Raw genomic sequence first — 25069 nt, 5'->3', positions numbered from 1 at the left:
TAAAAAAAAAAAAAAGACGTTGCAGTTACCACTGGTGGGTCCAGCGTCTCTGTGCCTGCCTTCCTCCCTCCCTCCGTAGCTCTACCTTATGCAGCAACCTGCTGAGCCGACACCGATCCCTACAGGCTTGCTCAAGGACCTTCTCTCTACCAGGACCTGCCTTGCAATGCAACTTCCTGTTTACAGAAAACAGGAAGTTGCATCAAAAGGCAGGTTCCAGCAGAGTGAAGGTCCTGAAGCAGGTCTGTGGAGATCGCTGTCGCCTCAGCTGGCTGTTGCATAAGGTAGAACTACTGTGGTGGGAACGGGGGGGGGGGGGGGGGTTAGAAGACAAAAGTAGTGGACCCACAGGGGGAGGGGGGCTGCAGGATCCATGAAGAGGGGGGCAATGGAAATGAGGGAGGAAGCAGCTGGACCCAAAGGGCAAGCTGGAGAGAAGGGAGAGAGAAAGAGAGACGCAGGACCCATAGGGGAAAGCTGGAGGGAAGGGGGAGAGAGGTGCAGGGCCTATATTTGCACGGTATAGGAGGAAATGCATACATTTCTATTTCTGTGGTGTGGCTTCTTGTGGTTTTAGGTTAATATATGTTTATCATTTTTGGTCATCTATTATGTATTTGGCGTGTGTGTCCAAGGTATTCTTTGGAGGGGATATTGTTGATCCTCGTTCTGTATTGTTTGTGATTTATAAAACAACAGTTGTACAGAATATTGTTTCTTTTTATACTTTAATAAAACGATATATAAAATCTGAACTGTTCAAGGCATGTGTGGATAGGATTCAACAGAGTTCACGGGGATAGGGACAGAGCTCACAGGGATGGGGCGGGGACAAACTTTGTCCTCACGTCATTCTCTGCTCTGTATGCAGCTGGCTGTACTTTGCAAAGTCATTTTGTTTCAACCAAACATGTCTTAAGCATAATAGGCAAACAGTCTCCTTTGGCTTTGTTCATAATCAAAATGGATTCTTCAGAATCAAAAACAGAGTCTGCTCACAGTGACCCCCAGTTTCCAAAGGCCTGGGGTAAATTCCACAATGAATATGTATGAGATATATATATATATATATATATATACACACAAAAGGTATGTGAATATCATCATACAAACCCACTATGGATATCCTTGAAAACTATTTTGGCTGAATAGACTTTGAAGATTGAGTTGGAAGTCACTTATGGGGGTTAAGGAAGGGATTTTATAATATATGTCAAAAGCATAAAATTTCATAGAAAATGCATTTTACACAAACCTCAAGGAGATGTGCTTGTGACGAAAAATGAGAGGTTGAGCTGGACACAATATGCTGGATACTGAATGTTCCAGCTCGGAATCTAAAAATTGGGACAGAAAGGAGAAAATTATTAAGGATCACAAAAATCCCAAACTACTGATACCACAGTGAATGTCTACCAGGTATTGCTAAATAACTAAATAATATAAAAGGTGGAAAAGCAAAATATCAGGGATGCGTAGGCAAAAAATTTCATTTTGTTTAGTTTCCTTGTCTTTTGTAGGCTTTTTGATTTTGTTTCATTTTATTTTTATACATTTTATACATAACGATGAGAACTTCAATGAGTGCAAACAGATTTAAAATTAATACAACAAAGATGCAGATTTTATTTTCATCCAGCAATACTTCATCTGTTAGTTTATCTTCTGCTGTTTGTGTGGATGATATTGAAATTCTTGTTCCAGAATTTAAAAGCCTTGGAATTATGGGCAACTCTTTTGTCACCGAGATCTCAAAATTAGGAGCATGATACAGAAGATGATTAGAAAGTTTAAAGGCCTTCTTTCTGCCAATAGTTTTCAAACTGTACTTCAGTTTTAAGTGTCACTTTTTTAGATTATTGTAATTCTTAAATATTGGTCTGTCTCCATTAAATCATATCTCCCCACTGTTTAAAGAATTACACTGGCTTCCAATAGAATGGCATGTCAAATTTAAGGTGCTGAACTCGACACATAAAGCTTTGAATAGTGAAGACCTTCATTACTGCAACTTCACTGAGAATTTATTGTCCAGCACATTGCCTTCGCTCTGCCAATAAATTGCTGCTTGATAAGAACATAAGCATTGCCATACTAGGACAGAAGGAAAGTCCACGATGCCCATCATCCTATTTCCATCGGTGGCCAATCCAGGTCACAACTACCTGGCAAGATGCCAAAACAGTAAAACAGATTTTATGCTGCTTATTCTAGAAATAAACACTAGATTTTCCCAAGTCCCTCTTAATAATGGCACATGGATGTTTCTTTTTGAAAATTATCCAAACCTTTTTTAAACCCTGCTAAGTTAACTACTTACACACTATCATTTTAGCACATTAGACTTGTATACAACAAGCTCTTCAATTTTTTATGCAGAAGGTGCCACTTTATGGAATACATGGAATATACTACTCCATGAAATATGACAAAATTAGTTCTGGAATTCAATTCAGAAAACAGCTTAAAGCTCAACTGTTTCTGAAAGATTTTCCATCTTAATGGTTTTATTGTATTATATTGTTGTCTTGGTAGCTTTTGTTATGTTTTGCTTAGTCTTATGTATGTTTCTTTGTAACCCATCTAGAATGGTAGGATAGTGTGGGATAACATTTTTAAACAACATTTTGGGGGCACAATTGCATAAGAACTACACTAAAGAAACAGAAACAAGCCAGGAAGTGGGGCAGAAATGTTCAAGCCTGCCTAGAAGTGGTTCCTGCTGGGCCATTCAGGAAGATTACTAGAAATACAAGACCAAGCTAGGAATGGCTGACTACAGCAGATTCTCAAGAGGCAAAACAGCAAATCCTGGAAGGTGTCTGACCTGCAACCTGAAGGTTATATGTTCAAGGCTGGTTGGTGCCTGATAGCTATTACTACTGGGGAAAAGGCTTAAAAATTTAATATCACTGTAAAGAAACCTGGTCGTTTCGACTTTATTCCTGTCATTTCAGGTTAGAAAAAGGTTTATTCCAGTAAAAATATAAAAACATCGAGGAAAAATCTGTTTAAATTTTCCATTTTATTTCACATGAATACACATCCCTACAAAATATATGTATGCCCGATAAAAATATTGCATTTGGAGAAAGACCCAGTGGTTTATTTGCTGTAATAGTATTTTTACACTTACGGGTATTTCTGCATCTTTCTATTAATTCTAGAATAGTGCTTCTAAAAAGAAATATTTATGTTCCTCTCCCACCTCCAGTGCATACACGGAAATCAACAAATACACTAAGAGCAATTAAACTAAATAAATCTGTTTTTATTAGTCAGTAATTTGAGGTTAAAAGCAGTGTGGCTGTATTTAGCTGCCATAATTGTTCCCATCACATATCTGCTCTTGGTCCCTCAGCTATATGGTAAGCCGTATTATAGAAAATCTCTAGCATCATGTTAGTTGAATGTTCTAATGTATGCTTACTAGGTGTATCATTAGTATTATGTTAACTTGGAGGGGCATTTTCGATATGATGTCTAAGTCCAACTTTGGACGTTTTACTAAAAATGTCCAAAAATCGAGTAGTAAAAATGGCCATTTTCAAAACAGAAAAATATCTTTTTTTTTCCCCAAAAATGGCTATTTGGTAGATGTTTTTGTGCTCTGTGCATTTATCTTTTTGGTCCATTTTTTAAAAAAAGGTGGCAAGCACAAAATCAAGCCATTGGGATGTAGGAGGAGCAGTACACTGACCACACAGAAATCCCAGGAGAGCAATGCAGCACCCAAGGGGGCACTGCAGTGGACTTTAAATAAATGCTCCCAAGTACACATCTCACCACTGCTCCCTTATCTTGTCTGCTGAGACCCCCCAAAACTCACTAGCCCCACTGTACACCACTACAATATCTCTTATGGATGAAGGGGGCACCTATATGTGGGTTTCTGGTGAGGTTTGGAGGGTTCACAGTTTCCACCACAAATGTAAAAGGTAGGGGGAAGTATGGGCTTGGGCACCCAGCACTAACCACTCCAGGGACCTACATGCTGCTCTAATGGACCAGAGTATTACATCTTCTGAGGCTGGTAAACAGTGTTTTTAATCAAATTTTTGGGGAGTGGGAGGGAGTCAGTGACCACTGGAGGAGTAAGGGGAGATCATCCCTGTTTCCCTAGGGCACTTTTTTGTAGCTTATTTGTTAATAAAACGGATCTAGACCAAAACGTCCAACTTATAACCCTGGATGTTTTTATTTTCTTGCATTATGGCAGAAAAACGTCCAAGTGTTAGGAACGCCCAGATTCCACCCTTGTGATTTGAATGCATTTCTGATGGCCTTCATAGAAAAACATTTAAAAACTGGTTTTGAAAATACAAATTTGGATGTTTTTCTCTTTTGAAAATGAGCCCCATTGTATTATATCTCTGGTATTTGAATTCCAGTGCTCTTAATTTTGATACTGTTTCACTGTAGTTCTATTATTAGGTTTCAATTTTCTGTTTTTAAGTTTTTCTCTTTTATTGTATTTATGTTTATTCTTGGTTATTTTACTATTGTTATACTGTTAACAAAATTGTAAGTTTTATGTTAAACTGTACCTGCTATACACCGCCTTGGATGAATCTCTTCATAAAGGTGGTTAATAAATCAAAATAAATAAATAATTCCTAGTGTTTATAAATATGTAATTTTATAAAGCATTTTTCATGCATAAACCACTTATAAGATTACCATATCAGTACACTTGTATGTGTAGTGACAAGGCAATGAATATTTTTATGTGACCTGCATGCAGGCATGTTCAGATGAGAGACATAAAATACATGCATAGGTAAAATAGGCCCCTACATGCATATTTCAGCCAAAATAATGGTAAAGTACTGAGTTTTAAGTACCTGTCAAGGTGCAATAAAGGGAACGCACACTAGCCCTAGTCCAAACTTAAAGGCCACCTGACACCCCAAGCACTAAGAAGAAAACAGTTCAACTCAATCATGAACACTGGATTCAGGAGCAATCAGGGAGCTGTTGTAGAAAGAGGCAACACCACAGCTGGGACGGCAAGTGTGTTTCTCCTCTTGGGAAGGCACCGACAGGAACCTCAGTCAGGTCAACAGATGGTACATATGGTAACTTTACACCCAGGCGTGTGAGCTTGCAGGCAGGGGAACCACATATCTTAACGAGCCTTCATGTGGCTGCTCAGAGCTAGCTGATAGCAGTTCTCATGTGAACTGCCCCAGATAACCAGCTAGTTATTTGCTTATGGAAGGCGGTTTTATACCCTTTCCTCTGGTCTTGGTGCCATGCTGACTAGAATAACAAAGTCTGACGTTTGCCAATATTGTGCCTTTGGAGCCCAAGGACCCGGCACTTGACGTCTTAGATATTTTCTTCTTGCCCATGAAGGTCCCCAGCAAAGTACACAAAAGTTGTTGTGAACAGTTGTTTTGTCTATTAGCCTTGATGTGTCAGCAATGTGCTTGAGGTCTATTGCAGGAACAAGCCTCTGCACGGGAAATGACATGACCAAAGTCTGTGAAAAGTCAGGTTCACAATATAGAATAGTGCTTCACTGTAGTGCCTGCTTTGCTCCTACAGGAACATTTACACCTGTTCCAGAGTACATAAATGTGCATGGGTGCATATTAGCTACAATTGTGCAGGTTTTGCGAGGCTATTTTATAAAGCTATATAGGCACCTATCATGCTTATTTTCGAAAGAGAAGGACGCCCATCTTTCAACACAAATCGGGAGATGGGCGTCCTTCTTGCAAGGTCGTCCAAATCGGCATAATCAAAAGCCAATTTTTTTACACCCTTGACTGCTTTCCATCGCGGGGACGACCAAAGTTCACGGGGGTATGTCAGCAGGGTAGCGAAGGCGGGACTGGGGCGTGATTAGGAGATGGTCGTCCTCGGCCGATAATAGAAAAAGGAAGGGTGTCCCTGACGAGCACTTAGTCGACTTTATTTGGTCCATTTGTTTTCCACAACCAAACCTCAAAAAGGTGCCCCAACTGACTAGATGACCACCGGAGGGAATCGGAGATGACCTCCCCTTACTCCTCCAGTGGTCACTAACCCCCTCCCACCATAAAAAAAACAAGTTTAAAAATACTTTTTTGCCAGCCTCAGGTCCATCGCAGCAGTATACAGGTCCCTGGAGCAGTTGTAGTGGGTGCAGTGTACTTTAGGCAGGAGGACCTGGGAGGGGAGGGTTGGGGGGCTCAGCACCCAAGGTAAGGGAGCTAAGCACCTGGGAGCAATTTCTGAAGTCCACTGCAGTGCCCCCTAGGGTGCCCGGTTGGTGTCCTGGCATGTGAGGAGGACCAGTGCACTATAAATGCTGGCTCCTCCCACGACCAAAGGGCTTGGATTTGGACATTTTTGAGATAGACGTCTTTGGTTTCCATTATGGCCAAAAACCGAGGATGACCATCTGAAAAACGACCTAAGGACGACCATCTCTAAGGTCGACCTAAATGTCAAGATTTGGGGCGTCCCCGACCATATTATCGAAATGAAAGATGGATGTCCATCTTGTTTCAATAATACATTGCCCCGCCCCTTTGCAGCACCATCCTTAGAATTGGGCGCCCTTAGAGATGGTCTTCCCCGTTCAAAAATGCCCCTCCACGTGTCTTATGACAGCCTCAGAACAGGCACCTACTTTGATTTCTAACTTGCTACAAAATCAAAATTACCCTCAATATCTGTGCCAATAAAAGCTGAATACGATTTTCCACACATGGCACAGCACACATGAACAAGAGTGCTGCACAGTGCAGTTAACATTCCATATGATTCCAAACTTACTTCTGTATCAGCCTGCCCCAGTTTTCCTTGACAAAGTCCCATGCCAACAAATTTCCAGCTAAACTTTGGCTGACTGTTGCTATGACTTGTGGGAGATCCTGTGTCCTGACTTCATCCCCCTGGAGGGCTGCTTGCATCAACCTAAAGGAAAGCAGAACCAATAACCTTTAAAAGGACAGTACAGGCACTTCCCACCTAGATTATTCTGAGACTAGAGATAAGCTTTTCTGAACTGGAGGGTAGGACACTAGTGTCTGTACTCAAGACTGCCAAATGGATCCAGTCACCCGACAGGGTTGATCCAGTTCTGGTTTTGTCTTGCTTTTCTTAGGGAATACAATGGGTAAATCAGAATTACAAGTCTCAGCATACAGTGGGGTAAACTCCACTATGTCGGGCGACTCTAGATCCGGTTGGCAATCCTAGCCTAAACATCTATTATGTTTCATGTGCCTAATATATCCACACTGAAAAAATTAAGATTGCAATGATTTATATTTATAGAGGTGATAACTACCAGAAACGTACGAACCCAACTGTTTCAAATGTGAGACAGTGTACAACAATATTCTCAATCTGAAAATTCAGGGGCTACACTATCATTTTCAAAAATGTGCAAGTCAATATTCTCTGGCTAGAACCCATTTAATTTATGTTCATCCAAACATATACAAAGCTAGCATGAAAAAAATATATATATTTAGCATATCCTCTTAAACAGAACTTTACTACAATTTAATGAAATACCCAAGACCCCAATTTTCCCCAAACTACCTTTCTATACAATATTCCAGATAATTATGAAGAAACCAAAGGGCAATTTTCAGCAGTCTGCATAGATGCAAAACATACATGAACTTTAAGAAGTACACTTTGAGTAAGGGGGGGGGGGGGGGGTGAAAGAAAGGCTTTAGATTGAACCTTTGGAATGGTGATGGGGTCAGGATCACCATGAAGGAACCATGTGTGATCTTGTCCTTTAGCTACTGAGGCTATGTATGTTTCTTGGTTTGTTGGGTGTGAGGTTGGTAGTTACATGAAAACTTGAACCACTATCAGGCATATTTTCAAAGCACTTAGCCTTCCAAAGTTCCATAGGTTTCTATGGAACTTTGGAAGGCTAAGTGCTTTGAAAATATGCCTCTATGTGCTTGTCAATTAGTTACCATATTGCAATTTATGCTTTTTCTTGTACTGAATGTATGCCTGTCAAACGTGAAATTGCTGATCTGCTGTTAGTGATCTGTAACCTGTCAGTAAAATCGTCCATAGTAAAGACTGAAGGGCGGCCTATATAACACTGATTTTTAAAAAGGGTTCCAGGGTGATTCAGGAAATTACAGACTGGGAAGCCTGACTTCATTGCAGGGCAAAATAGAGGAAACTATTATAAAAAAAATAAAATTATTGAACATATAGACAAAGTCAGCATGGGTTTAACCAAGCAAAGTCTTGCCTGTCTAATCTGCTTCACTTCTTTGAAGGCGTGAATAAACATGTGGATAAAGGTGAGCCAGCTGATGTAGTACATCATGATTTTCAGAAAGCTTTTGACAAAGTTCCTCATGAGATTCCTGAGAAAATGTTTAAAATCATAGGGGATAGGAAGCAATACCCTTTTGTAGAGTAGAAATCGGTTATTGGAGAAGGGTGAATAGTGGAGTGCCACAGGGATATGTACTGGGACTGGTGCTATTCAACATACTTATAAATGATCTGGAAATCAGAATGACAAGTGAGGTGATTAAATTTGCAAATGACACAAAACTATTCAAAGTTGTCAAAGCACAAGCGGACTGTGAAAAACTGCAGGAAGATCTTAGGAAACTGGAAGACGGGTCATCCAAATGGTAGATGAAATTTAATATGGATAAATGCAAAGTGATGCAATTGGGAAGAACAATTCGTATCATAGCAACCTGATGCTAAGGTCCATCTTAGGAGTAAGCACCCAAAAAAAGATCTAGGTGTCATTGTAGACAATACAATGACATCTTCTACCCAGTGTGCGGTGGCAGTGGCCAAAAAAACAAACAGGATGCTAGGAATTATTAGGAAAGGAATGGTAAATAAGACCAAGAATATTATACTGCCTGTATACTGCGACCTCACCTTGAGTATTGTGTTCAATTCTGGTCACCGTATCTGAAGAAATATATAGCGGAATTAGAAAAGTTACAAAGAAGAGCAACCAAAATGATAAAAAGGAAGGAATGCCTCTCATACGAGGAAAAGCTGGAGGTCAGAGCTCTTCAGCTTGGAAAAGAGACAGCTAAGGGGGGATATGACCGAGGTCTACAAAATCCTGAGTGGTATAGAAACAGGTAAAAGTGAATCAATTTTTCACTCCTAAGTACAAAGACCAGGGGACACTCAATGAAATTACTTGAAAATACTTTTAAAACAAATATGAGAACATATTTTTCACTCTAGAACTCATTGCCAGAAAGTGGTAACACCAGTTAGTGTATCTGGTTTTAAAAAGGGTTTGGACAAGTTCCTGGAGGAAAAGTCCATAGTCTGTTATTCAGATAGACATGGGGGAAGCCACTGCTTTCCCTGGATTGGTAACATAGAATGTTGCTACTATCTGGGTTTCTGCCAGGTACTTGTAACCTGGATTGACCATTGTTGGAACCAGGACATTGGGCTAGATGGACCACTGGTCTGACCCAGTATGGCTATTCTTATATTATATCTTATCCTATGGTTCTCAATAAATACTTTTAAATAAAAAAAAGTGCATGTTGGAAAAACAATAATAATATCCATGTAGTTTTTCTTTATGAAGTGAGTAGCAGAAAGCAAGCAAAATAAAAGTCACCTAATGCTTTGTACTTGCTCTTTGTGGAGACAGTCGTCAGGGATAAAACCAGGGGCGTATCTGACCTGCGGCGGTAGGGGGGGCCAGGGCCAGAGTGAGGGGGCACATTATAGCCCCCCCCCCCCCCCGCCGCCGCCGCCGCCGCCATTGCCGATCCCCCTCCCCCCAGCCGCTGCCATTGCCAACCCTCCCCCTCCGTTGCTCGCCTACCTTCGCTGGCGGGGGACCCCAACCCCCGCCAGCCGAGGTCCGCGTCCTCCTGCCGCTGCCGGCTGCCTTTGGTCCTTTCATTTTTCCATTGAAGCTGGCGCCGCCGCCGACGAAAAAGTTTCTTTTGAATCTGACGTCGCTGCACGTTGCACGTTGTACGTGCAGGACGTCAGACTCAGAAACAATTTCTGAGTCTGACGTCCTGCACGTACAACGTGCAGCGACGTCAGATTCAAAAGAAACTTTCGTCGGCGCCAGCTTCAATGGAAAAATGAAAGGACCAAAGGCAGCCGGCAGCGGCAGGAGGACGCGGACCTCGGCTGGCGGGGGTTGGGGTCCCCCGCCAGCGAAGGTAGGCGAGCAACGGAGGGGGAGGGTTGGCAGCGGTAGGGGGGGCCAGGGCGAAATCTGCGGGGGCCCAGGCCCCTGAGGCCCCACGCAGATACGCCCCTGGATAAAACAGAATGCATATGTTTGAAACCCAAGACAATATACCACCACATACAAGGAAAAATCCCTACCAAAAGACAAGAAAAAGTAAAAGCAGTGGGGAGTAGACACGGACCAACCAATAGTCTGTCCAGAGGTTGACTGCAGCAAAATATACTGAGTAGCAAGATACACAGAGACTTGACACGGACCGTGTTTCTGCAAGATATTGCCTGCTTCAGGAGTCAAGTATCTGTTGGTACCTGTTATTTGTCTAGCTCAGTGATGGGCAACCTTTTGAGCTTGGTGTGTCAAAATTCGCCAAAAAACCGAGCATAACTCCGGTGGTGTGTCACTTCGAAAAAACCCCATAATTTCGCGATATTTATAGTTTAAATAACAAAAATGTATAATTGTAATATATAACTGTATTTAATAAACCAAAAACTAATTATTTAACTTACCTACTTAGTGACTTCTTTGTTCATCTGTCAGTCGGTTTCTTTTGTTGGTCTTGATATTATTTAACTTGTGTGGGGTGCCGTGAACTAAGATAAGTGAGAGGGAGGGGGAATTCTTTAACTAATCTGCCTATTAGTGACTTTTTTGATGCTGAATTTCATTGGCTAAATCTTCAATTGAAGGTTGGTATTTTGTACACTTCAAGCCCAAGCAAGCGCTACTAACTTCATCTTTCAATCTGTTTCTTTTGTTGGTTTTGATATTATTTAACGCTGAGAATAAGGTTTCACAAAAGTACATAGAGGGAAAAATTGTGAGTAAAGCCATTGCTATATTTTTCAGGGTGCTAAAAGTGTCTGGTAATCGGATCCAGGCACTCCAAATTTCCTGGTAACTCAGATAAACTCTTAATAATTGCATCTTTATTCTGCATATCGTGAAATAGAACTGGTGCACATCTTAGGAGAGTTTCTTTAATAAATCCTCCCTCACTGAGTGCTTTTCCATGCTGAGCTATGGAGTGAGCAATGCTCAAACTTGCAGATGTTAAATTTGTAGAACCTTTTACAAATGTAAGGATGGAATTAGTTTGGCTCTTATAAAAGTGTAGCTGCCTGGAAATGTATTCCTTCCTTTCATCCTCACTTTTTTTCAAGAGCTGGGAATGATTAGTTTCAAAATGTCTATTTATATTCCACGTTCTGCTTACTACCGTTTCAGTACATAGAACGCAAAATGATCTGCCATTTTTTTCTATAATGCCATACATCTCGGTCCATGTCTCTTGAAAGGGTCGGCTACTGCTACTACCACTTCCTTTACTTAACCTTGGTTTTTTATTTTTTGGGTTCTCCATCAGGGGGGCAGTGACAGAAGATAGAATTATAGATAGCCTGTTAGCCCTGCAGACAATTAGGGGTTAACTAGCCTAACTGACCACCTTATGTAAATTAAGATGGCTGCCGCTATTTCTAATGGCGGGAAACGGCACCCATAGCACATGCCCTCGCCTCTCCCAGCCTCCCCCTCACCTATCTCAGTAATGATGGTCAATTACAAATCCACGACACCCCAGAACAGTAGATTGGATGATGGTTGCTGGTAATAGTGATCACAGGGCCCTCAGAGATGCGTCCCCCACGGCATTCCGCTGCTCTCTGCTCCGCCGGCCAGAAGTGAGGTCAAAGATCCCCTAACGGCCGGGGCAGAGGGAGCAGCAGGGAGGGAACAAGCGGAGGACTCAGAGGGAGCCAACAGGAGCGCACACGGCACCCCCCCAGCGGGTAAACATGCACCGGGGGGGGGGGGAGGTCGCGCTGCACCTGGGGGGGGGCGCATCGGCGATCCGCCCCGGGTGTCAGCAAGGAACTCCGCTGCTTCTCTGTATGCGGCCACATGCGGCCGCGTGTCACCGAAAATGGCTACGTGTGTCATAGGTTCGCCATCAGGGGTCTAGCTCAATCGTAATAAAAAAACTGCGCCTTTCATGGTTTGGATATCAAAAGTGTACCTTTTGGCCTGTTTTGAGCTAGACAAATAACTGATACTTGAATCCTGAGGCAGGCAATATCTTATCAAAACATGGTCCGTGTTGAATCTCTACGTATCTTGCTACTCAATAAATTTTGCTACAATCAACCTCTGGACAGACAATTTATTGATTGGTTGTGTCCACTCCTTATTTTACTTTTTCTTGAAATCAAGACAGACGTACCATTTTGCTCCCCTGACCTTACTACCACCTCCCTCCCTCCACCCCCTCTTTTTTTTTAATGCAATTTATTAGTTTCAAGTTTCATTGCTGTTCTGGTGGTTTCTTCAGTCAAATGTCTATAAACAGGAAATCCTATTTATTTGTGACACTTATATCCCACATTATCCCAAACAAGTTTGACTTCAATTTGGCTTACAATAAACAGTTAAGGATACATAAAGAATAATGCATAAGAAAGTAATCCAAATTTTACAATACAATATCATAAACATACTGGGATAGCAATGGATGTTTAACATTTAGAAAATCCATTATGAATGAGAAATTGTACATGAAGCAAAGAGAAAGTTAATGGTAAATAGAATCTAGTATATTCCTGTATATTTCTTATTTTGGGTAGTAAGGAGTTCTACCATTTGGTTCCTAGGTAAGTGAAGTCTGCAGAGTGGAGAGTTTTGTAGATCACTTTTTTGCAATTTGGAAGGTGTAGTTAGAGATAGTTTCTTGCCTCATATTTAGTGTTTCTTTGAGGAAAGTTTATTAATGGTACCATATAGTCTGGAGCTGTGCCATTTAGTATTTGAAAGAAAAAGGTACATAATTTGAAGGTGATTCTCGCTTTGATGGGAAGCCAGTGTAATTTGATTAATAAAGGTGAGGCACTTTCAAAACAAGAGATTTTATATATGAACAAGGCTGCAGTGTTTTGAGCTGTTTGGAGTTTTTTCAACAGGTACTCCTTACAGCCAGCATTACAATAACCGAATTGGGATAATGTTAATGATTGTACCAATAGTCAGTATGTTTCTGATGAGAAACAGGGTCTGATCCTTTTAGTTTCCAAAGAGAGCTGAAAGATTTTGTGATTACTGAAGAAACTCGAGTATCAAATGTTAAATGTTTGTCTATAATTATACCTAGAATTTTCAGATTATTGTCAATGGGGAATGAAGTGTTGTCAATTGTGAAACTGTTGTAGTCAGCAAATTTAATTACCTCACTAGTTACTCCCATCTCTAGATCACTTATAAATGTTAAAAATCAGCGGTCCCTGAACAGACCCCTGGGGAACCCCACTATCTACCCTTCTCCATTGAGAATACGGACTATTTAACCCTACTCTCTGTTTTCTATCTTTTAACCAGTTTTTAATCCACAATAGAACACTTCCTGCTATCCCATGACTCTCCAATTTCCTGTAGTCTTTCATGAAGTACTTTGTCAAATGCCTTTTGAAAATCCAGATACACAGTATCAACTGGCTCACCTTTACCCACGTGTTTGTTCACCCCTTCAAAGAAATGTAATAGATTGGTGAGACAAGATTTTCCTTCACTAAATCCATGCTGGCTTTCTCTCATTAATCCATGCTTATGTATATGCTCTGTAATTTTGTTCTTTATAATAGTCTCTACCATTTTGCCTGGCCACGACATCAGGCTCATCAGTCTATTATTTTCTGGATCACCTCTGGAACTTTTAAAAATCGGCATTACATTGGCCACCCTCCAATCTTCCAGCACCATGGTTGATTTAAAAGATAAATTGCATATTACTAACAATAGTTCTGCAAGTTCATTTTTCAATTCTATCAGTACTCTAGGATGAATACCATCCTGTTCAGGCAATTTACTACTCTTCAATCTGTCAAATTCTGCCATTTCATCCTCCAGGTTTATAGAGATTTCATTCAGTTTCTCTAATCCATCAGCTTTGAACACCATTTCTGGCACCAGTATCTCTCCCAAATCTTCCTTGGTGAAGACCGAAGCAAGGAATTCATTTAATCTCTCTGCTTCCTGTTTAATATACCTAAAAAAAAATGTTACTATGTGTTTTTGCCTCCAACACAATCTTTTTTTCAAAGTCCCTCTTTGCCTTCCTTATCAGTGCTTTGCATTTGACTTGCCATTCCTTATGCTGTTTTTTTATTATTTTCAGTCGGATCCTTCTTCCATTTTCTGAAGGATTTTTTTTTAGCTCTAATAGCTTCCTTCACCTCACTTTTTAACTATGCCAGTTGTCATTTGGTCTTCCTTCCTCCTTTTTTAATACATGGAATATATTTGGCCTGGGCTTCCAGGATGGTGTTTTTGAACAGCATCCACGCCTGATGTAAACTTTTGACATTCGCAGCTGCTCCTCTAAGCTTTTTTTCACTGTTCTTCTCATTTTATCGTAGTCTCCTTTTTAAAAGTTAAATGCATATTTGCACCTTCAAAAATTTGTCCAACTGAGCTGACATATTTCTTCATGCTTATGTTACATGATTTCTTTGGAGTCACAATGTACAGTTTCAACAAATCCTTCTCAATTCTTTACTAGCCTCATCTCTTCCACCAAGACAAAATTCACCATGAGAATTTTTTACTTTCATCCACAGATTTCCTCCAAGCAGCATATCTCAGCTGAGACACAAACTCCTGTTTCCACTATAGCAGATGGGGGCCACATGTCATAACTGCTCTGCTAATTGCTGGTATTGTCGCAAGAGAGCTCATTAATGAAACCAGTGTGGGCACCCTCTGCTTTTTAGGGACCTTTGCTACATGCTACCCCCTCCACCCTCACAACCCCTTCCTCCATTTTTCTTCTTTATTCCTCACAACTGGCTCTACGACACTTGACAACCTGAACAATGTACAAAGCACAGAACAAAGAAGGAGTGAACATGTGATTTTACTACAGTGTTTATTGCCACCAAGGAAAAATCCTGTTCCCTCCTGGCTCCAAAGACCCAGGTTGCCTAGCCCCTCCTCTTCTGTGCCCCATCTCCAATCCTGACTTACCTGCTCAAGCATTATTTGAAATGCCTTATCTTCTGGTTGGGCTTCCCTTCTCTCCCTCCAACTATGGTCCACCCCTCTTGGCCCCATCTTGTTTTTTCCTCCCTTCCCCACATATAAGGGGGAGGGGGTCAGGAGTGCAGAGTCTCTGATGGTAATGGTACTACTCAGTCGGATGGACTCTCTAGCCAGCCTTTTCCAGTTGTGTGGTAAAGCGAAGTTATTTACCTGTAAGCAGGTATTCTCTGACAACAGCATGCCTATTATTCTCACAAGTGGGTGATGTCATCCATGCAGCCCGGTGCAGAAATACTGCTCAGTGTAGTATCTCTGTAAAGCCTTAAGGCAGCGCACCCATCATGCATGCCCGGGTGCCTTTCCGCTTGCGCGGGCCCAGCAGTGCAATAACATAACTAAAAACTAAATTCAACTCCTAGGGGAGGTGGCAGGGTATATCAGAGTAATTGGTCTGCTGTCCTCACAGAATACCTGCTACAGGTAAGTAACTTTGCTTTCTCCGAGGACAAATAGGCCATATATTCTCACATATGGGAATCTCTAGCTACCAGGCTTACCGAAAACAATGTTAGGCGTGAGGCCAAGTAGATCAATTAACCTGAAACTATATATACAGTGGTTGTGAAGGAGCAGACTGGAACAGAATAACACAGGCCTAGGAAGTGGAGCTGGATTCTAGACCCCAAACAAATTCTTCAAGACTGTCTGACCAAATCAGCTGTTGCATCAGGTGTTCTGCTCAAGGCAGTAGTGAAATAGCAATGTGTGGACTGAAGGCCACATTGCAGCCTTGCAAACCTCTTCAATGGAGCTTTGCACCTTCTGTGCTCTAAATATCAAAGGGTTTAAAATGCTTGAAAAATACTGTGTATATAAACTATAGCCAGTTATCTAGCCTAGCTCACACATTTCTGACCAAACAGCTGGCAACCGCACATCAGCCTACTTAGTCTACCTCACCGTTATAATCCTTGCAATTTATTAAATAGAAGAGGAAGGGGATTCTTTTTAATACCTGTGAATTTTCTTTGTTCTGTTTGGGATTTAATAAAAGTTTGAAATTCATACCATATTAGTTTATTGGCATCCTCTGTGCTGCATAAGGCATCAAGAATTTTATTCTTCTCTGCTTCAGGCAATGACAAGTTATACACACTTAGCAGGTCTTCCCAGCCATCAGGCGTTTTTGCACCAGCTGTAAATACGATCTTCATTACATCAGCAGGTAGATCCCTAAGGAAACAGACATAAATGAGAACAGTGCTGAAAGAAATCATGCACACAAAGGTCTGAAAAAGTATACAAGAGATTAATTGGAGGGGTGGAGAGGGGGAGAACCAAACAACAAAATTTAATTAATCAAGAACTGTAAATAAATTTCCACAAGGGAATCAGTCTATGCAAAACAAGAATGAATATATGTATGTTGTGTATGTATACATACATAATACATACATATGTACATATATAAATACATACATAAGTACATAAGTAATGCCACACTGGGAAAAGACCAAGGGTCCATCGAGCCCAGCATCCTGTCCACGACAGCGGCCAATCCAGGCCAAGGGCACCTGGCAAGCTTCCCAAATGTACATAGATCCACACAATCACAATTAAAAGTCCACATCTGTTGCAAGATTTGTTCCCTCCTATGGGTGAAATATGTCAGTGCAACTTTTGTAACAAATAATGCCCATATATTTAGGGGTATTTTCTGGCATTTATTTACATAGTGAAAACAATGCCTTATGGGGAAATTTGGTCCATCCATCCATTTGTGACATAGTGTCAGCAGATGAACTGGAGAATGGAGTGAGATGATATTGAGATTCTACAGCTGGGGAATTAGAAAGTCAAATCCAACAGTTTACTATGGAGTCATTTTACTAAATCTTAACACACTAACAGAATTAGCATGTTCTAAATGCAAAGAAGCCCATATAATGGGCATCTTTGCATTTAGTATGTGCTAATTCCGTTAGTGTGCACTAAGATTTACAAAAAGGACCCTTATGTTTTTGAGGGTGGAAAATCATTTTTTTGTTGTTTGTTTTTGTCTCCTTATGTTGCAGCTGGCACTCGTATGCATCATCCGGCTGTTATGCGCAACAACCATGTTAAAATGCATTAATCCTCTATTGACCACCATAGCAGGTTTTACATGTACTGTACCATCATTCTAAATAGTAACACCTGTTATGTATGAGAAGAGAATTAGTCTGCACTAACTACAAAAGATCTATGTAGGAAGCAAAATTACTCGGACCAATTAACACCACTCTTACGTAAGTATCCCCTAGAGAATACATCTGCAGACTTTTTAGAGTAGTACATATCCTATAATCCTACAGCTACACCAACTGAAAGACATTCCAGATGAACAGTTCAGTCCATGAAGATAGAAGCTACATCAGTGAAACTTTTCAGGCAATGTTAAAATAAATAAATAAATAAATAAAAGACAGTGATTCCTCAAGTTTCAAAAGAGAAAAAAAAAAAATCACTGCCCTAGCAACTTCACAAACAAAATGATTCAGGGAAATTTTAGAAGTACTTCAGAATTCAAAATATTTGTAATTTAGATGATCAAACTATTGAAATCACCATAAAAGGACTTATATGGAAATCAGCTCTCTAATGAAGAAATAAAGTGGTATTCCTAAACTAAAGGTAGAAATCACTTAAGTTTAGATTTAGCGAAGTGTGCCACTGCACTAGCTGTCACTAACGCTGTCAACAGAAGTTATTAGAAAATAAGTCCCACTGCTTAAATTGTCTGCACACACTTTTGATACATCTAGCCATTAATCAAAAATATATTGTACTGATAGACACACACTCAACTCACACCAATCACAATAAAACCATTATCACCGTTTTAAGTTTCAACTATATAAATACACGGTCAACTAGATTTCACAAATCCCCACTCAAATCCTCATTAACAGCTTTTTTGAATCATCATCAGGCACATCTCCGCCATCAATATAAAATTTTGCTGACACCCCTATTCATCCCAACCTCCCACCCTTTACTGCGGTGTATCAGCACATACAGGAGGTCTCATGCCTAGCTGAGATTGTTCTATTTAATCCCCATGTAATGAAGATGTGTCTTCAATGACAAGATCTCGAATGTTAGGCATAGAAGCATTGAGTTAACATGATAAAAAGATGCATTAGTTGTTGACCCTTACTACTGCACATTCAATTGGACTAACACAGCAATGACAATACTTACCAAACTCATGAAAATTCTTCCAGTTACCACCACCAAATGTTCATCTCCTTTTTACTTATCAATACATAAGTTATTATTTTGCCTTTCACATTCCTGCTATAGAGGAACTATTTCTACCTTTGGCAGAACTGTCCTTAAATCTTCCTTGCAATTCATCTTGTTTATAAAAAGGAATGAAAATTTGGTTTCTTACTCAAACCAAAATGGCTCACAGTGTCTACTACTACTACTACTATTTAGCATTTCTATAGCGCTACAAGGCGTACGCAGCGCTGCACAAACATAGAAGAAAGACAGTCCCTGCTCAAAGAGCTTACAATCTAATAGACTACTACTACTACTTAACATTTCTAGAGCGCTACTAGGGTTACGCAGCGCTGTACAAAATAAACAAAGAAGGACGGTCCCTGCTCAAAGGAGCTTACAATCTGCAAAAAGTAAGCAAATCAAATCAATTAATGTGTACAGGAAGGAGGAGAGGAGGGTAGGTGGAGGCGAGTGGTTACAAGTGGTTACGAGTCAAAAGCAATGTTAAAGAGGTGGGCTTTCAGTCTAGATTTAAAGGTGGCCAAGGATTTAAAGGTGTCCTACATAAATATCCATCTATGCTCATTAGTGACTGCAGTTAGCCTTCATTGTATTTCCCTTTAATTCTGTAGCTCGTTATCCAATCAGAAAAGTGGCCATTTACTACCCATTGATACATGCTAATGCTGGTACTGCTTTTTTTTTTTTTTTAATCTAACAGTACAGTCAACACTGTCTCAGTACTTCTATAAAGTCTAAAACCATATAAAAACAGGGTCATTAATCAGTTTAAAGATATGCTGTTTTTCATTAATCTTCCCTAAAATACTATAGCTTGAACAACAATTTTGGAAAGACAAAGGGGTCCAAAATTGATTTCTCATTGAGAAGCTTAATAACATCAGTTCTTCGGGTAAAAAGACTTCAGATACTGAAACGATTATACAGGTCACCCATCCCACTACATATCTTTCCTCGTGGCCATAACCAGCCTGCAGGAACAAGAATACAAGAACAAGCTTTTTTAATAAATGATTTTGTAGCTGATTTTCCCAAATGAAAAGTCCATAGACCATTATAAAAATGGACTTGGGGAAAATCCACTGCTTATTTCTAGAATAAGCAGAATAAAATGTATTGTACTTTTTTGGGACCTTGCCAGGTACTTGTGACCTGGATTGGCCATTGTTGGAAACAGGATGTTGGGCTTGATGGACCTTTGGACTGTCCCAGTATGGCAATAATTATGTACTTATTATCTCATCTCATAAATTTTTGTTTTGGAGTTTAGTTGTGTACATTTTACTGACAGTGCTGCTAGCTGCTTGAGATGTGCATGATTTCTACTGTAACGGGATAGAGGAAATTGCTAGGTTGTTAAAAGTTAAAAAGTGATTAAGTGCCAGACTTGTTTATAATCCTAATCCATTCATATATACTAAAGTGCCATTCCTTGTTCTGTTATTTATTCTGACCTGAAATTGCAGTTCATTCACTTTTATTCATTAACTGAACTGCTGTTAATACATATTAGTCACAGACATGGATTTGGGAGGAGGATCATGCATTCCCGGTGAACATGCATCTCTGGAGTCTACCGTTTTTAACTTATTTGAGGGCGAGAATGCACAGAGGAAGCTTGCAGGCATGTTTCAGATTCACTGCCTGTAAGTAGAGCTTTAAAGGCTTCTCCTGAAGGCATCAAACGTCTACATCTTAAGGTTGATTGTTCTCCTCTTTGTATTCTTCTAGTCTAACACACCCATGTATATTGGGAGAACCACTGTCAACTCTTGTGGGCATGAGAATAAATATGAATTTGATTAAAAGTGTTATGGCCGTAGAATATTTCATCACTCCCTTAACATCCCTATCATGGATAATTTACCTTACTTTGTTCAAGCCAACAACGTATTGTTTTCAAACATGTGGCAACTCCGACCCATTCTGCTGGCTACGTTTAGTACTGACTAATATTGAAGAGTGGGGGGTTAAATTATGTGACAGAGGCACATCCTCCATCATGGACAGATCACTATTTAATAGAAGGGGAGATGAGAGGGCTTAATTTGAGAACCAAAAAGTCCATTCTAAACTTACCAGATCCTATGGCTCTGGCTATGAGGTTGCGACAAGGTAAAACATGGCTCTGTTGCAGGAAGAAATCAAATGAAAAACTAGCTCTGGACGAGTTAACACATTTATGGAAAGGGGTTAAGGAGAAAAGCTCTGTCTCCTAGTTTGGAGTTGTGTGAATTAAAGAAGTTTGGTAGAGATTGAAGAGGCGATGAAGTATTCAGACTTCCAAAATCAAAGGCTCCATATCAACTTTTACGTGTATGAAAAAAAGGCAAATGGCTTACACAACATGCCACAAAATTTCACAGATGTGTTGACATTATCCTGACCTATCTGAACAGATATGCATACAAACTCTTTCCCTTAACAGTTTTGCAAATCATTCCACACAGAATATATATTTTTTTCATTTAAGATCCATATGTCTAATACTTGAAAATGCACAATTTCTCAAAGCACATGCTGGGGGTTCCATCTTGTCACATGCTACACGAATTCACTGTAGAAATGTTCCTTCTTACTACGAGCACACCCATTTTAACACAGTCTAAATGAAAAGATGAAATGTAAAATACACATGACAAAATAGTACTACAGTGATTTGCTTGTACTTTACCTGGTTCTATTGGAAGTCCTCCACTCTTCAAAGAGCTTACTGGCCTTTGTTGTGCAGCTTTCAAGACCATGAGAACAAGCAAAATCCAGAAGGGCAGATCGGCATTGCCGCTCCGATAGGGTTCCTTCATCAGTCCAGGTCTGATTGCTGATTATGTTGTTCAACAGTCTGAAGATGTATTTCTAGAATGTTGATAAGGGTGTGCTTATGTTATGCTATTTCAAAGCTATTTTTTCTAGGCTGCTCAATTTTGAACAGAGCTATAAACCTGAATTATTATGTTACACAATATTTATATACCCCTACACAACAATCTCTAAAGAGATTTGGAAAACATATGTACTCCCAAATCTTTAAGCTACAACTTTTATTGTCAACCACGTTATTAATTAAATTTTGCATCTTACCCTTCACTGATTACAACAGAGTGGTTTACAATTTAAAACAAAAAACAAATACATCTTAAAAAAAACAAACAAAAAAAAAAACCAGGACACAAATTATCGGGTCAATATTCAGCCAGTGGGTTTTATTGTTTTTTAATCGGTGATGACCGTTGCCAGCCAAGCTAGACCTGGATATTCAGTGCTGGGCTATGTGCAGGCACACAAACATTGAATATTCAAGTATGACTGGATAGGAGGCAGCCACTGGTATTTATGTTGGTCCTGGACAATATTTAGGCAGGATATATATCAAAACAATGCCCCAGATGACGTTCCATTTCCACCCCCTCCCCCAAACAACCAAAACCCCATGCTCTCTCTACCAGCTGGAAGCCCTAGCTATAAGGGCAAGCCCCTCCCCACCCCACCCAGATCTAGTTCAGCAGTTCTCAACCAGCGTGTTGTGACTAGCAATCAGGAGGAGCGTCAGGGGGCTGGCACAGAGAGCAGCGTTTTGTTTTTATGTGTGTAAAGTTCACTTAATGTCTTTTCCTTTCCTCCTTTTCTTCCATAGATCCAGCCCCCCACCCTGATCCTGACTTCTTTGCCAGCAGCGGCAGCCATAGAACAGTGCCTGGGGCTGTCAAGAAGTTATATCAGAGAGCCAGAAAGCTGCAGGGGAGAGTCCAGGTTAGCCCAGACAATGTATGTGTTGGGTAGGGGGAGTGGTGAGGTGCTGGACCCACAGGAGATGCAGATATACAAACCCCAAAACATTCTCCTTCCCAGGTTGTGTAGGCAGTAAAATGCACTTGGCAGGATTTCATTTCCAATGTGCGGTTCTCCACCTAAACCCAGGAAGGAGCATATAAGGATTTAAGTAGTTATTTTTCCTGTCACCAGGCTGGGTTTCCTGCAGTTGTTTCTCACCTCTGAGCCACTGCCCTCCTGAACACTGACGCTGCATTTTTTTTTTTTTTTGGTGGGGGGGGGGGGGGGGGGGGGTTGATGATGGGGGAGAGGGACAGGAAGTTGCTGGACCATTGGGGTTGAAGGAGAAGAGAGAGGGGAGAATGGCCAGAGAGTAGCTGCATGGGGACAGAAATTTTACCCATCCCCAATGGAATCTCACCCCTACACACCCATACCCACTAAGATCCATTCCACCCCCACAATTAATCTTCTCCATTCCCACCTGTACCCGGAGTTGAGGCTTTTACTTGCTTGCAGACCTCTGTTTCTTTCCAACCCCAATAGCCTCTCGTAGTTTTTTGGATGGTATTCACTGTTCAATGATTGTTCCAAGCCTCAGTCTGATGTTTCAGCTGCCTCTCTGTGCATTCCAAGCCTCATTCTGCCATTCCAACTGCCACTCTCTGCACGTTCCAAGCCTCATTCTGGTGCTCCAATTGCCTCTCTCAAGTGCATTCCAAGCCTCATTCTAGAGTCACTAGAGATTTTTACTACACTCCTGCAGAAATCCAATGGCAACATCTTCTATCCCTCAGGAATCCCGCAATTCCCATTCCAGTGCAGCTCTCTACTAGAGCGTTGCTGGATCATAGAGGTGAAAGAGAGAGGGGTAGGGGGGGCAGGGAGATGCTGGGCTAGAAGCGTGGGTGGAGAAAGAGGAGATGCATTGCTACAAGGGCTTGGGAAGGGAAAGAGAAAGATGCTTAGTATGATGGAACCATGTGGGAGAGACAATGGGGGTTTCACAAGGAGATGAATGAGAGGAGGATGGCGAGTACTGAGGACAGAAGTATAGTAACGGAGGGTGGATGAAAGAGATGGGAATAAGCAAGGGAAAGAATAAAACAGAAAAGCTAGGGGGTAAGAGGAGGAGATAGAACGTTGATAGATAAGTGAAATATAGGTGCAAGGACTTAAGAGGGTGAAATTTGAGTGGGCAGACAAAAAAGAAAGAGGAAATATGACAGAGGTGGATGAAGTGAGGGAATACTTTTAAAATAAATAAAAAAAAATGTGAAGAACACCAGTCCTCAGAAGCAGAACTCACTAACAGAGGGGCTGGAGGCCGTCGTCATCGTAAGCAGGAAAGTTACCAAACTAATCCCCGAATTGGGGATAAAGAAATGGGACATTGAGTAGGGTTCATTCAGCAAGCATTCACCAAGGTGGTAAAAAGGGCAGCAGTGAATTGGCAAAAATGGTCTCAATGCTAGCACAAGGCCCTTTTTACTGCAGCTTAGAGTAAAGGAGCCCCTTACTGCCCTCTGTGAGCTTTTTTTGGTTTTGCATTCTTGCTAAATGTGGGTTGGAGTTTCTTCTGGGCCAATGCGTATCCTTTTCTAATGAAAAAAAAACTGATTTCAAAATTTATGTAAGCACGTATGTTTTTGTAGTGAAAACTGTGGTAAATTGACACATGTATGGAGTATGAGACTGATGAAAAAGCCATAAGCCTTATTTCAACATCATCAAAGTGGCTGCTATTATAGCTTTTACTGTTTCCTGATAGCCCTTGTAATATCAGTATGATATGTGACTTTTTTGCAATAATGGCTAATTATAAAATAGGCACTGATATTATTGGGTATTAATGTGATTTTGTTTTGCATTTTATTTTAACCTCCTCTAGTTAATGTCCTTGGCTTTGCACTTTCACTTCTAAACTGTATTTCTGCAAGACTAGTTAATACTACACCTATCAATCTACAAGATAATGACAAGTTATAATACACTTATTTATGCATCTGTGTATGGCTGGAGGGGAGGGTGGCTGGTAAAGAGCTATGGAGGCTTCATGAACTAGTTTTCATAGCTGGTTCACTTTCTCACCATTATTAGCTCTAGGCCAGATACCTGCTGCTCTGAGCTTCATCTACAGTTTGTTTGGCCAGCAAGTGCTAGAAGAGAGACACTTCCTTGCATGCTGGGTGAAATTTAAAACCAAATGAGTCTTCACAGATTCATCAGTTCAGACTTTGGACATCTTCTATTCCTATGGAAAATCACGTTCAATAAGGAAAAGAATGTCGCAGTGGACATTAACCTACAGCCTTCTCCACTCTGCTCCCAACCACCTGGTAAAAATAGAGAAGAGCTTCTGTTATGGTTGTTATTCACTCAAGGGAGCCCTTTGAGCCAGGAGAATCAAGTCAGTATCCTTGTATAGCGTCACATGGCATTTCTCATCACAAGAGTTTAAAGCATAAAAGGAATTTAGATCTATTAAAGTTTGGAATTAAAATACAGCAGTGTTCCACAACCACAAAGTTGAAAAGATGAAACTTGGATTTTGAAGAAGCAGACATACCTCCACTCTCCCGGCAAGCAACTGCATTCCTCGCTTTCCTAGCAGCCCATGAATCAGATTGAATTGCGATAAAGCTTCAACAATTGGTGCGGTGCTGGTTTCATTCACAAGGTAGTCAATCAGATCAAAGGCCTTCCTCAGCTGCACTTTTCCTACGCTAATAGGTCAAGAAACACAAAGGAATAAAGTGGAAACAGACAAAGACCTTCTGAATAAAACAGTATGTG

General features: G+C 40.7%; 1 protein-coding gene across 1 annotated transcript in view; it reads right to left on the bottom strand.

Annotated features, from left to right (window-relative positions):
* The window catches only part of LNPEP (leucyl and cystinyl aminopeptidase), a 169616-nt gene that overhangs the window by 5003 nt on the left and 139544 nt on the right, over positions 1 to 25069 (bottom strand). The window contains 5 exon segments of the mRNA XM_030193410.1: positions 1256 to 1337; positions 6769 to 6909; positions 16280 to 16444; positions 21177 to 21358; positions 24843 to 24999. Of these exon segments, the coding sequence (XP_030049270.1) occupies positions 1256 to 1337; positions 6769 to 6909; positions 16280 to 16444; positions 21177 to 21358; positions 24843 to 24999 (727 nt within the window).

Source organism: Microcaecilia unicolor, chromosome 2 (assembly GCF_901765095.1).
Source record: "Microcaecilia unicolor chromosome 2, aMicUni1.1, whole genome shotgun sequence".
Classification (NCBI taxonomy): domain Eukaryota; kingdom Metazoa; phylum Chordata; class Amphibia; order Gymnophiona; family Siphonopidae; genus Microcaecilia; species Microcaecilia unicolor.
Note: the sequence above shows the minus strand (reverse complement) of the source record. Positions and strands in the feature narration are given on the sequence as shown.